We start from the raw sequence: 14,826 nt of genomic DNA, 5'->3' as shown, positions 1-14,826 counted from the left end.
TCATCTGCATTATGGGGATTCAATACTTCTCCCTTTTACTTAGATGGTGAGCCCCATGTGGGACCTGATAATCTTGTATCTACCCCAGTGCTTAACATAATACCTGGCACAAAGTAAGCACTTAAATACCACAGTAATAATGATAATGATTACCAATGGCTAAAATAGATAAACCGTTAACCAACTGTCATCCCTTGTAGACAATAATTTCAAACAGGGAAGCAGAAACATGTATACAAGGCCAAGAGTAATTTATTATAAAACATTATCTCTCTGAGGTAACTTCACCCAAAGCCCAGTTTTGTCTCAGTGGGGAATGCAAGGGCTGTCAGTAGTTCTCCTTAAACTTCACATTTAATAATAATGATGGTGTTTGTTAAGTGCTTTCTATGTGCCAAGAACTGTTCATTCATTCAGTAGTATTTATTGAGCGATTACTATGTGCAGAGCACTGTACTAAGTGCTTAGAATGTACAATTCGGCAATAGAGACAATCCCTGCCCAATGAGGGGCTCACAGTCTAAATGGGGGAGACAGGCAGCAAATCAAAACAGAACAAAACAAGAACAAGACAACATCATCAAGATAAATAGAATCAAAGAGATGTACACCTCATTATTAAAATAAACAGGGTAATATATACAAATGAGCACAGAACTGAGGGGAGGGGAAGGGGGAAGAGCAAAGGGTGCGGGGGTGGGGAGGGGAGAGGGTGCAGAGAGAAAGGGGCCTTAACCTGGGAAGGCCTCCTGGAGGAGGTGAGCTCTCAGCAGGGCTTTGAAGAGGGGAAGAGAGTTAGTTTGGCGGATGTGAGGAGGGAGGGCATTCCAGGGCAGCAGTAGGACGTGGGCCAGGGGTCGACGGCGGGGATAGGCATGAACGGGGGTCAGTGAGAGGTGAGTGGCAGAGGAGCGGAGTATACAGGGTAGGCAGTAGAAAGAGAGAAAGGAGGTAAGTGCTGGGATAGAGACAAGGTAATTAGGTTGTCCCATGTGGGGCTCACAGTCAATCTCCACTTTACACATGAGGTAACTGAGGCACAGAGAAGTTAAGTGACTTGCCCAAAGTCACAGAGCTGACAAGTGGAAGAACCGGGATTAGAACCCATGACATTTGACTCCAAAGCCCATGTTTTTTCCACTTTGCCCTTGACTAGACTGTGAGGTCTAGTGGTGCAGAAAGACTGGGTTGGGATGTGAGCTTTGAGTTGGGAAGCTTGGCTGTAAAGGAACTCAGTTTTTTTTGAAGTCCAATTCCAGGTTATATGGATGTTTCTGAGTTCTGGAAGCAAGCTGGAACCGGACTGAGCTCCCTTCTTGTGTAAGAAAGGTCCTGGAATGGCTATTTTGGGGTGGCGGGAAACCTTGAGAGGACGGTGGGGAAGGGGATAGGGCTGGAGAGGGGCTCGGCTGCCTGGCTCTGTCCCCTGCTTCGACTGCAGCCTCACCTCAATCAGTCAATCAATCAATCACTGGCACTGATTGAGTACTTTGTGCAGAACACTGCATGAAGCGCTTCGAAGAGTACAATACAGTGGAGTAGGTATACATGATCCCTGCCCACAACAGAATTTACAGAGTGAAGGGGGAGACAGATATTAAATGAAATGACAGGTCATTTTGCATCACTTTGAGGCTCTGGGCAGCCCTACCTGACCAACCAGGTTTGGGTCGTGTGAGCGGCAGCAGCCTTGCGATGTGGCTCAGTGGAAAAATCCCGGCCTTAGGAGTCAGAGAGCATGGGTTCGAATCCCGACTCTGCCACTTGTAAACTGTGGGCAAGTCACTTCACTTCTCTGTGCCTCAGTGACCTCATCTGTAAAATGGGGATTAAGACTGTGAGCCTCACGTGGGACAACCTGATTACCCTGTATCTATCCCAGCGCTTAGAACAGTGCTCGGCACATAGTAAGTGTTTAACAAATACCAACATTATTATTATTACTTGAATTGTAAGCATTTCAATTGCAAAACCTCGCGTCCTATTGTGATAATAAATAATGACCACTAGAGGGCAGCATCAACCTTCTGAAAAAACATTGGGGCGTAGAATTGAAACCCCGAAAAAATGGTTTTTCTCCTATTCATTCGATAGTATTTATTGAACGCTTACTATGTGCAGAGCACTGCACTAAGCGCTTGGAATGTATGTATGTACACTCCTAATGGGTGTATTAGCAGTTGATACCTTAACATTAACATCTGAAGAATACACAATGCCCAGTTGAAAGGAGGAGAAGCTAGGTGGGGTAATCTTGAGCACAAATAATGGGGTTCTCTTCATTTTACTGGTATTTAAAAAATATTTTATTAAATTGTAACTCAGATGTGAACACAGGATTCTTTGTAACAGTATACGAACTGCACTCCAAAGATAATTTCAGGACAGAGAGGAGGAGTCATTTCAGCCCTTTGGATTCCATTCTGCTCTTCGACCAATACAGGCTTTTTCATTCCAGTGTAACATCTATTTCAGGTAACAACATTTCTTCTGCTGTGACTAACAGAATCAGAATCTGTTGGATTAATAATTCACCTGTGCTCAATAAATATGATTGCTTTGCTACCCACAGAGTAATCCCTGGGTGTTGCGATCTTCTTTAAGCATCCACTAAATATTGCTAATCTTAATGATAACTAGCTTCTACCTTTATCAGGTAGCCAGTTCATGTTGCTAAATTCAGTTCATAAGGCTCCCAGTAGGTGGATTTTTATTTACTACTCTGGACTTCACCAAGGATGGGTGGCAATATTCAAGTTGGATGTCAACTGTTCACTTGAATCTCATTCTTTCCCAATTAAAATTAATTATTACTGAATCAATCAATGGTATTTATTAAAGACTGTGTGAAGAGCACTGTATTAAGCACTTGGAAGAGTGCAACAGAGTTGATGATGATAGCATTTGTTAAGCGCTTACTATGCGCCAAGCACTGTTCTAAGAGGTGGGGGAAATACAAGTCTATCAGATTGTCCCTGGTGGGGCTCACACTCTTAATCCCCATTTTACAGATGACTTAACTGAGGCACAGAGAAGTTAAGTGACCTGTCTAAAGTTACACAGCTGACAAGTGGTGGAGCTGGAATTAGAACCCATGGCCTCTGATTCCCAAGCCCATGCTCTTTCTACTAAGCCATAATGCTTAGACACATTCCCTGCCACCAGGAATTTACAGTTTAGGGATGAGAAAGACCTTAAAATAAATGTGAGGCAGAGGAAGGGGTGAATAAAGGGCCCAAATCCAAGGTCAAGAGTGATGTAGAAGGGAGAGGGAGAAGAGGAAATGAGAGTTTATCATTACCCTATTTATTTTGTTAATGAGATGTACATCACCTTGATTCTATTTATTTACTATTGTTTTAATGAGATGTTCTTCCCTTTGATTCTATTTATTGCCATTGTTCTTGTCTGTCTCCCCCGATTAGACTGTAAGCCTGTCAAACGGCAGGGACTGCCTCTGTTACCGATTTGTACATTCCAAGCGCTTAGTACAGTGCTCTGCACATAGTAAGCGCTCAATAAATACTATTGAATGAATGAATGAGTTTACTCCGGGAAAGTCTCTTAGAGGAGATGTGATTTTAATAAGGCTTTGAAAGTGGAGAGAATGTTAGTCTATCAGTTATGAAGGGGGAGGGAGTTCCAGGCCAGAGGCAGGAGGAGGGCAAGGGATCAGCAGCGAGATAGAAGAGATCAAAGTTCAGTGGTCAAGGTACAGGAAGTAGATTGGTGTTAGGGGAGCGAGGTGTGAGGACTGGGTTGTAGGCCAAATCAGAGAGGTAAGGTAGGAGGGGGAGAACTGATTAAGTGCCTTAAATCCAATGGTAATGAATTTCTGCTTGATGTGGAGGTAGATGGGCAACCACTGGTGGTCCTTGAGGAGTAGGGAGATATGGACTGAATGATTTATTAAAATAAATGTTTCAGGCAACAGAGTGAAGTATGGACTAGAGTGAGGAGAGACAGAAGCCAGAGAGGTCAGCGAGGAGGCTGATGCAGGAATTAAGGCAGAATAATAATAAATGCTTTGATCAGTATAGTAGCAGTTTGGACAGAAAGGAAAGGGCAGATTTTTCAGTGTTATGAAGGTAGAACTGACAGGATTTGGTGACAGATTGAATATGTGGATGAATGAGAGAGATGAATCGAGGATAACTCCAAGTTTATGAGCTTGTGAGAGAGGGAGGGATGGTGGTGGGTGTTAAGAGTGATGAGGAAGACATGGGGAGGAGCAGAGTTTGGGTGAGAGGATGAAGTGTTCTGTTTTGGACATCCAAATAGAGTTGCTCTAAAAGCAGGAGGAAATGCAAGATTGCGGAGAAGAGAAGTTAGGGCTGGAGAGGTAAATCTGGGAATCATCTGCATAAAGATGGTAGTTGAAGCTGTATGAGAGACTGAGTTGTCCAAGGAAGTGGGTATAGATGGAGAATAGAAAGGGACCCATAATTGAGCCTTTAGGGATGCCCACACTTTGGGGGTGGGAGGCAGAGGAGAAGCCTGCGAAAGAGACTGAGAAGTAGCGACTGGACAGATAGGAGGATAACCAGGAAAAGACAGTGTCAGTGAAGCCAAGGTTAGATAATGTATCCAGGAGAAGGGGTAGGTCCACAGTTTTGAAGGCATACCTGAGAGGATAGCAACTCTTTTACTGATACAACCCCAGGATTGTATTTTCATCTAAGAATAGCATTCTACATAGAGCCATGTCCTGTGTTGCCATGTACTATTCTGTAATACGATTTAGCTACAATTTAAGCTAGTAGTGAAAATCAATCATTCAATGATATTTTTTGAGCACATACTGCAGGCAGAGCAGTGTACTAAATGCTTGGTAGAATACAATATAACAGAGTTGGCAGATATGTTCCCTGCCCAAAACAAGCTTAGGTCTAGAGGGGAAATTGTGACCTTTGGAAAACATGAGGAGAGATCCAATATCCATTTGGATACTCAGAGGACCGTCTTGCCTCTTTGAAAGTTATTGTAACCAATTTTTTGAGAATGATGCAGAAGACAAGTTAGAATCAGAACCGAGAGTGATAAAGCCACAATATTGTTCACTTCTTGGTGATATTTATGACATACATTGGCATCCGTTTCGATGTTCACTGAGCATCGCGGCTGAAATGATCACAGCTGTCTCTTTCTGTTGTGGAACATTTCACTGAAAACTCAGGTCATCACTGTTATTGCAGTAAAAGCTTTCTTGACCCAGGTCAATCTTTTTTTAAAAGTTGGCTTTATAGAAATATCTTCTGAAGAGAATCACTCTTTCTCTTCAAAACGAAGCTAGAATATCTCAGTTTGATCTGTTTGCAGAAGCTTGCTGCACCCTTGCTTGTGAAGTATCCATTCACTGGTCTTGTACTATTTCCGTGAACTGCTGCGGGTTCCTCATGGAACTAAATGTCTGCCTCAGACTGAGTTTATTTTACTCTTCAGCTCTTAACAGCCATTGAACGATACTTCACCAAAGGCAAGAGCAACCGAGCAACTCTGGAAACTTTGACAAGTATTCTACGTAACCAGTTGCATGTGGTAGGTACTATAAATGGCTCAAATAGTAGTCTGTCTATTTTTCAGTTAAGAAAACTGTTTTCTGCATTCTAAAATGGTCACATAAAGGACTAAGAGAGAGGGATTTTGGCTTTCAAATAATAACTTCAGAAATATGCATATTTTGCATCAAGTCTAGTGTGTTATCTTGGTTTCCTAAACTAAATGAAGTTTGAACATTCTTTACTGAAATATGTTAACTGGGGAAATTTCTTGGGGAGAAGGGTGTGAGACTTTTTAGAGAGCAAGCATTTATGAAGAAGGTTATAAGGAAGCAGTGTGGCCTACTGGAAAGAACAAATGCCTGGGCGTTCTAATCCCGGTTCTGCCACTTGTCTGCTGTCTTATCTTGGGCAAGTCATTTAACTTCTCTGTGCCCCAGTTACTTCATCTGTAAATTGGGGATTAGAGCCCCACATGGGACATGGACTGTGTCCCCCCTGATTATTCCAGTAGCTGGCACATAGTAAGAGCGTAAGAAATACCATTAAAAAAGGTTGGAGTGTAAGAACCGTATGTTTGAATCAGGACTTTGGTTCTCTGAAGCTTCAAAGATTCTCTGAAGCTTCAAAGATGCTCTCTGTCTTAGCCATCAAAATCCTGAAATAGGTGCAAATTTTTATTTTAAATGAGAAGTTGTAATGGTGGCAGAGATTTCTATTGTGTAGGGGGTGTGGCGAGGTAGAAGTGATAGTTTTCAAAGTGCTAACTGGCCAGAAGGCCCCTATTTTGGGTAATCTCAACCCTGACTGGAAATTCTCAAGTCCTATCATGAGGCCTTGGATGGGTGAGTCTGAGAGTCCAGGGCCAAAACCTTTGGGGACAGTTTCCCTTTCCCCACTCAGTGCAGTTGGTTAGTATCTTCATTTAATCTCATTTTACAGTTGAAAAACCAGAGGCACAGAAAAATTAAATGACTTGCCCAAGGATACCCAGCAAGAAATTGGCAGATGTGAGATAAGAACCCAGTCCTCTGACTCTCAGGCCTGTGTTTTTTCCACTAGGCCACACTGCTTCATGTTCTGACTCTATCATATAGCAACAAGAGTGTTCCTGACTCTCCATTCTTCCTCCCTCCCTTCTTTCCCTTTCTGAGGTGCCACCCCTTCTCTTGTCCCAGGCCTGGAAAATCCTCATTCTAATTGGGGTTTTTTTTGAGGCAATTGAAGGGTACTTTTGAGAGGAAAAAAGAAAACCAGTTCTTCGATGATCATCTCTGATTCACCATCCCTCATTTCTCCCACTTTTCTGGTATTTTTCTATTCATTACCCTCCTCTTACTTTTGACCCGCTCGGATTGCACTGAAGGTGGTGACCATCTGCAGGAAGATCATGTACTGAAATGCCTGACTAGGTCATTGGAAATGCTAGAAAAATAGAAAATGAAATGTGGAGCGAGGAGGAATTGGTGAGAAGTAACAGGAAACAAATGTGTTGCAACTGAAATTCTGTTTATGAATTTTACCCCAAACATTTGAATTTGAGGTGCCTCAGGGGAAGGTGTGAATTTCCTACTTAATTTTTCATTTGTAAGATGATTGCATACAATATTGCAAGCTGGGTTGCTGTTCTAATCATTGTTGTCTGGGTTATGGAAATTCCGGGACTGCCCTGGATGAGCTCATTGAGAAAGAGAGAGAAGGACTTGGATATGATAGTGATAACAACAATAATAACTGTGGTATTTATAAGGCACCTACTAAGTGCCAAGTACTGTACTAAGTGCTAGGATAGAGACAAGGTAATCAAGTCATAAACAGTACCTGTCCCACATTTGACTCACTGTCCAAGTAGGAAAGAGAACAGGTATTTAATCCCCGTTTTGCAGATGAAATTGAGGCACAAAGAAGTCAAATGACTTCCTCAGGGACACACATCAGGTTTATGTCAGAAGTGGGATTAGAACCCAGGTGTTCCGACTTCAAGGCCTAGGCTTTTTCCACTAGGCTATGCTGCTTTTCGCTACACAGCCATGGCTCTCCCCTTCCTTGTTAAAGTTAAAGACTCCATAACCAACCCCAGAAATAGCCGTGTTCTTTCCCTAACTCAACAACATAACTGTAACCCTTTCATTAATCCCTACATCCACTGTCCCTGATGACTATTCCAGACCCCCTAAGGCTCACATAGTTCCAATTACCTCCTTCTTTAACCCCTGCTGAGCTCACTATTCTATCTGTTGGCATGAAAACTTGCTCTGGGCAGGGAATGTGTGTTTATTGTTATATTATATTCTCCCAAGATCCATGGCTTAGTGGGAAGAGCCCAGGCTTGGAAGCCAAAGAACATGGGTTCTAATTCTGCTTCTGCCACTTGTCTGCTGTGTGACCTTGGGCATGCCACTTAACTTCTCTGTGCCTCATTTACCTCATCTGTAAAATGGGGATTAAGACTGTGAGCCCCATGTGCGACAACCTGATTATCTTATATCTACCCCAGCACTTAGAACAGTGTTTAGCACATAGTAAGTGCTTAACAAATACCATAATTAATTAATTAATTAATATATATGATTGAATGAATGAATGAAGATAGAGGTCATTAGCTACTTACTTCCTCAAGATCCTCCTATCCTGACAGTGCTCTTCTGGTACCATTTCCCTATCCCCCATCCTTCCCAGCTGTCTCACAAATGGACAGAGCACCGTACTAAGCAATGGAATTGGTTGACATGATCCCTGCCCTTAAACAGCTGACACTCATTTGAGGGAGACAAACACTAAAACAAATTACATGTAAGAGGAAGAAATGGAGTGTTAAGATAGGCTAGGAGAGAGATACAATTACAGAGATGGAAAAAAAATGATCTAAATCCTCTAGGACCAGGTACTTTTCTTAGAGAAGCAGTGTGGCTCAGTGGAAAGAGCCTGGGCTTGGGAGTCAGAGGTCATGGGTTCGAATCAAGACTCTGCCACTTGTCAGCTGTGTAACTTTAGACAGGTCACTTAACTTCTCTGTGCTCAGTTAACTCATCTGTAAAATGGGGATTAAGACTGTGAGCTCCACCAGGGACAAGCTGATAGACTTGTATTTCCCCCAGCGCTTAGGACAGTGCTCTGCACATAGTAAGCACTTTACAAATACCAACATTATTATCATTATTATAGTAGAATAAAGTGCTGTGGAGGGAGATTTCTTCACCCATGTGACCCACTTAGTCACTGAAATATGAAAAATGGAGCTGAATCACCTCAGCTAAAAACTCTTTTTTGAAATGAAGAATTAGTATCAGCTCTTAAAGGTTAATAGCCCTGGTTGATCTGGCTAGAACAGGAGCTGCATTTTAAGTTTAAACCACCTCTTTTTGTGCCAGTGACACTCAGCAATAGCACTTGTTTTCTGATGCTCTGACTGCAGACTGTTTGTTGCACAGCTTGGCATGAATTCAAATTAAATGTTTCCAAACAGCAGTTTAACAACACTGCAGTGAGGCTAGTTGGCTGGTAAGTAGCTAACAGCAGATTGTGGAATGGTTTCCATATCATTTTCTTTTGTTTTTTTCTCTGCCTCATTTTTGAATGTCTGCTTATTCTCCATCTATAACCCCTGTTTTCATTAGCTAGTCACCTTTTGTCGAGACCTTATTTTTCCTCTGTTAATAAAGAAATTGAAGCAGCCTTTATTATATAACCTCTTCTCAAACTTTTGGTTGAGATGCTACAGCAGTGTGGAAAAAGGTAGATAGAAGAAAATGAGGTTAAATAATGTAAACTTTTAGCACATTTATAATCAACACGTTTTATTCCTATAGAAAAAACCCATCCATTACCATCAGCTAAAGGACTGCATTCTCCCTGCAGTGAGAGTGGATATGGCCTTTTTAGGAAAAATAATTCCCATTGACAGGAGAAGACAGGCCACTTGGAGAGAGAAATGATTAGTTTGCAAAAATAACTTGTAGCCTAGTCACAATTTAGATTTTCTTTGGCACACTGCAGCAAGATATGGAGCCTATAAGCAGCATCCTTTTTAGCTGTGAAGTGCACTGCCGGAGTTCCACATTCTTTGTCATTTTCCTCCAGGAAATCTACTGCATCATTAAAACATTTGCAGTAATAACACACAGAAGGAACATGCAGACACAGCAGGAGAACACAGTCAGTGCTGAAGGTTTCTTCTTTAAATCACTTGAGGCAGAGAACAGTATTACAATTCTGAGCATAACTGACCCCCTGTGTATGGAGAACAGGACAACTTAGAGTGAAAGAGAGGCCTAGTGGAAAGATCATAGACCTGGGATTTAGAGAACCAAGATTCTAATCCTGGCTCCACCATTTGCCTATTGGGTGACCTTGGACAAGTCACTTAACTTCTCTGGGCCTCATTTTCCTAATCCGATTTTTAAATTTATTTTATTTATTATGGTATTTGTCAAACACTTACTACGTGACAAGTACTGTTCTAAGCACTGGGGTAGGTATAAGTTAATCAGGTTGGACACCGTCTCACAGCCTATATAGGAAGGAGAACAGTTATTGAATCCTCATTTTATAGTTGTGGAAACTGAAGCCCAGAGCAGTTAAAGACTTAACCAATATCACCCACTAGACAAGAGGCAGAGCCAGGATTAGAACCCAGGTACTCTGACTCCCAGGCCTAGTCCCTTTCCACTAGGCCACACGACTTCCCTTGATCTGCTTGACATCTCTTCAGTTCCTCCCTCTCTGAATCCAATGCCCACAACCCCCAACAACTTTTCCAAACTTCTAACATCCTCTTCAAGTCCCCAGTGCTTCCATTCCCTCTTGTCCTAGCCCTAGGGGATCTTGTCAACTACTTCACGGGCAAAATTGATACCCTCAGGTGAGAACTTACCAGAGTCTCTCTATTTCCTCTTCCCCTCTTAATCCTTTTCCTGCTTCCCTGCTGTTTCTCAAGAGGAGTTCTCTGCCTATTCTCTCTCCACTCCCTCTGTCTGTGTCACTGACTCTATCTCCTTTCACCTCCTGAAAGCACTTGCCCTGCTCTTCTCCTCTCTCCCACTGCTATCTCCAGCCTCTCACCCTCAGGTCTCACCCACACAAGCCCTCTCCAGCTATCTCCCCAACTCCCTACTCCCATTCCTATACATAACTCCTAGATAGGGTCTTTTATGTCTTCTGTCTTCACTTCCTCTCTCCCAACTCTTTCCTAACTCTCGATGCTATGTCTCAACTACTGTTGATGTTATCACCACTACTATAATCTAGAAGTCTGCTTCACAGGCAAAATTGTGGCCCAAGCTGAGCATTGCCCCAAGGATATGCACTGTTCCATCCTTGGGTCCATAAAATGACCACTGGCCTCATGGTTTGCTGATAAGTTTCTGGGTATCAACGGAAAGCCCAAGAAAAAAACACAAAGCAGAGATGGACTACTATGTAAGGCTATTGTATCTATGTCTGGTTTTTTATGTCTATACATTTTTGGAATGACATTTCTAGAGAACATATTAGAGTGGGAGAAGATACAGCATTAGGGAGTAGCCAAAGCGATCAGGAGGGTGGAGATGCTTCTTGAGAAAGAATGAAAAGACGAGGGCTCACCTGCCTGAAAAGACCAAGATAGGTAGGGACCCTAATGAAATTTATACTTTTCTGCTCACACATCTTATTATTTTGTAATTACAGTATCATTGTTTACCAAATCCCATAACCACAAAGTTGAAGAGAAAGCCAAATGTGGTAGCTTCAAGACAAGCCTTAAAACCCCCCCAAAAAAACACTTTTCCATATATTTGATGGTAAGCATGTGGAGTTCATAACCACAGGAAATTGTGCAGATGAAAGCATTGTCTGTCAATGTCAAAATGTTACTAATAATTATTATGATTATTATTAATAGTGTACTTGTTAAGCACTTACTATGTCCCACAGACTGTAGTAAGCACAGGGTAGATATAAAATAATCAGATTAGACATAGTCCTTGTCCCACATGAGGGTCACAGTCCAAGTAGGAGTAGGATTTAATCCCCATTTTACAGGAGAGGAAACTGAAGCATAGAGAAGTTAAGTGACTCGCCCAACATCACACAGCCCAGAGGTGGCCGAGTTAAGAATAGAACCCAGGTTCTCTGACTCCCAGGCTCATGCCCTTTCCACTAGGCAACACTGCTTCCTGAATAGATCAGTCATCTAAAATCATGGAAGCAGCACTGAAGCATAAAAATAAGTGGCAAATAAAATGGAGAAGAAAACAGGCAATATAAGGCTTGATGGAGGCAACTTACGATTCTTTTCATTCAACCCTATGAATATCGCAGATGATCGACTGTCCCTCTGAACCTTACCTGCCAGGGGATTTCACCCTTCATAGCATCTTCTCCGCCTACAACTCGAGTAAGCTTTTTAAGCACTGGTGTGATCTGAGTGACTTCATCTGTCACAGGGTTGGTTTGATTGACTTCCTTTACAGAGACTTGATCGATAGTCACTTCCTCTTCCGTAGAATTTAAGTCCATGTTGAAGAAAATATTTTCACCACGTGTGTACTTTTTATTAGACAGAGCAACCGCAGCTCTTCCGCAGGGAAATGGCACTGTTAAAAGCAAGAAGATGATACTATATGTTTCTTCACTCATTGAGAACTTATATATTTGTTACAAGGAATAAAGTTAGATATACTATATCTGCCTCTACATTATCCACATTAGCCTGAAGGCCAGTCACTGGATGTAGGCTGCAACAACACAATTCCCATTTGAAATTTTTTGTGAAATATCTATAAATTCCATAAATTCATTTAAAAAATTGTGCATTTAGGAAACAGTAAATAAATATATAATAAGAGCAAAACATTACTCTTATTAGACACTTAGACTTCTTTTTTGGAGAGGATCAGTGATGAAAAGCAGCGTGGCCTACCGGAAAAAAGGTGGGTTTGGGAGTTAGAGGACCTGGGTTCTAATCCTAGCTCTCCCACTGGCCTGCTGGGCTACCTGGGCAAATCACAACTTCTCTGGGTGTCAGTTTCCTCATCAATAAAATGGAGATTCAATACCCGTTCTCGCACCTATTTAGATTAGGAGCCCATGTAGGACTGTCTGATCTGATCTGATTATCCTGTATCTACCCCAGTGCTTGGCACATACTAGACTTTTAATACATCATCTAGCATTCTCTGTGTTAAGGACACATCACACAACATTGGTTTCCACATTAACTCACAGGCCATATGGAGATGAGAGGTTCTTGGCAAGTGTCAACCCAATTTTGAACTGAGCTTTTTAAATAGAACTTGTTAAATGCTTACTATGTGCCAAGCACTGTACTAAACGCTAGAGTAGATACAGGATAAATCAGGTTGGACGTAGTCCCTGTCCCACATGGGGCTCACAGTCTTAGTTGGAGAGAGAAGGATTTAATTTCCAGTTTACAGATGAGGAAACTGAAGCTCAGAGAAGTTAAGTGACTTGCCCAAGTCATACAGCAGACAAGTGGCGTAGTCAGGATTGGAACCCAGGTCCTCTGACTCCTAGACCCATGTTCTTTCCACTAGGCCACAGTTCTTCACTTAGAGTTAGAACAGTGACTTCCAGCTGAGTTCCTGGTTGGGCTTTGCCATGTAATCAGGCAGTGCAAATTTTTGCAGCTACCCAAAATTATAGTTCAGAGCCTCAGCCTCTTTTGGCTTACCCCATTGGTGAAGTCTCAAGAGGATACAGTACACCTTAAAATCAGAATTACAACTTCCTCATATTTAAAAAATATTTTCCCTATTCTATTCTGTAATAGTTTTCATTGTTACTAAAAGTGAGTGCCTATTGCAGAATCAGAAGTTCTGACAAGATTTTATAAAGTCCACTTTTCAAAATAGAGTTCTCCAGAAAGATCCTGACTCCCAAATGACATCAGTGAAAGGGGGTCTTGAATGACAATATATCTCTTACACCATGGATTGTTGGCCCATCACTGTGGCGACCAAGTGACCAGTTACAGGGTCATGAACTGTGACAGGCCCTAGTGGTATCGGATCTTCAATAGATACATGAAAAAAAGAACGGAGAAGTCCACTTGTATATAATTCAGATGCAAAAATGACTATTTGTACTGAAAAAAGTACCTGTCTTTCTTAACTACACATGTACATTCCATCTCCACAGCACATATGTAAATATCTGTAATTTATTTATCTATTTATTTATATTAATATATGTCTCTCCCTCTAGACTATGAGCTCACTGAGGGCAGAGATGTGTCTGTTATATTGTATTCTCCCAAGCATAATGCATTGCACATAGTAAGCACTCAATGGAGAAGCAGCGTGGCTCAGTGGAAAGAGCATGGGCTTTGGAGTCAGGGCTCATGAGTTCGAATCCCAGCTCTGCCACTTGTCGGCTGTGTGACTGTGGGCAAGTCACTTAACTTCTCTGTGCCTCAGTTCCCTCATCTGTAAAATGGGGATTAAGACTGTGAGCCCCACGAGGGACAACCTGATTCCCCTATGTCTACCCCAGCGCTTAGAACAGTGCTTGGCACATAGTAAGCGCTTAACAAATACCAACATTATTATTATTATTACTCAATAAGTATGATCGAATGAATGTACAATTTGTCCCACTTCTCTTGCTGCCATATTTATTGTAGCAAGCATTCCTTTAGAAATGGGCTGTGCCAAAGTGTTAGATGGTGAGAAGTCATGAAATTAGATTCCATATATTTAGGTATACATACTTGGTCCACCAACAAGAAGGGAAAAGAGAGGGAAATTGTATTCAAGGACTGAAAGCTTTTTGCTTGATGTATTTGCTAAAGTATAAATATTTAAACTCAAGGCAGAGCCATTAAAGGTTGGAGAATCTCTTAGATTCACCTTCTTATTATTTTAAGAATTTGCACATGAAAGTTACAGCCTATGTTGGAAGCTTGGTTTTTCTGACCTAAAGATTCAGAATTGCCACTAATCTACTAAGCAAAGCAGTGTAACCTAGTGGGATCATCACAGGATGAGGTCTAAGAAGATCCATGTTGTAGATCTTGTTCTGTCACTGGCCTGCTGTGTCACCTTGGGCAAATCATTAACCTCTCTGAGCTCAGTTTTCTCAACTGTAAATGGGGATATCTTCTGTCCTTCCCTCTTGGATTGTGACCCCGATGTCTCTTCTGATTATCTTGTATTTTCCCCAGTGCTCAGCAGATAACACTAAAGAAGTACTACAATTTTTCATCTCAAGGGAATTTGGTCCATGGCAAAGGGTAGGAAAGCTGAACTCCAGGTTTAGTAGCACTTTACTTCAATTTCAGCTGGAAAAATCCTGACTTTGGGTTTTTGCTTCAGTTTCCCTTAATGCA

The 14,826-nt window shown here is 41.8% G+C and overlaps 1 protein-coding gene across 1 annotated transcript in view; it reads right to left on the bottom strand.

Annotated features, from left to right (window-relative positions):
* F9 (coagulation factor IX) overlaps positions 1–14,826 on the bottom strand; it is a 32,768-nt gene that overhangs the window by 5,452 nt on the left and 12,490 nt on the right. The window contains exon 6 of the mRNA XM_001513506.4: positions 11,826–12,073. Within this exon, the coding sequence (XP_001513556.2) occupies positions 11,826–12,073 (248 nt within the window). The remainder of the gene's footprint in view (positions 1–11,825; positions 12,074–14,826) is intronic.

This window comes from Ornithorhynchus anatinus, chromosome 6 (assembly GCF_004115215.2).
Source record: "Ornithorhynchus anatinus isolate Pmale09 chromosome 6, mOrnAna1.pri.v4, whole genome shotgun sequence".
Classification (NCBI taxonomy): domain Eukaryota; kingdom Metazoa; phylum Chordata; class Mammalia; order Monotremata; family Ornithorhynchidae; genus Ornithorhynchus; species Ornithorhynchus anatinus.
Note: the sequence above shows the minus strand (reverse complement) of the source record. Positions and strands in the feature narration are given on the sequence as shown.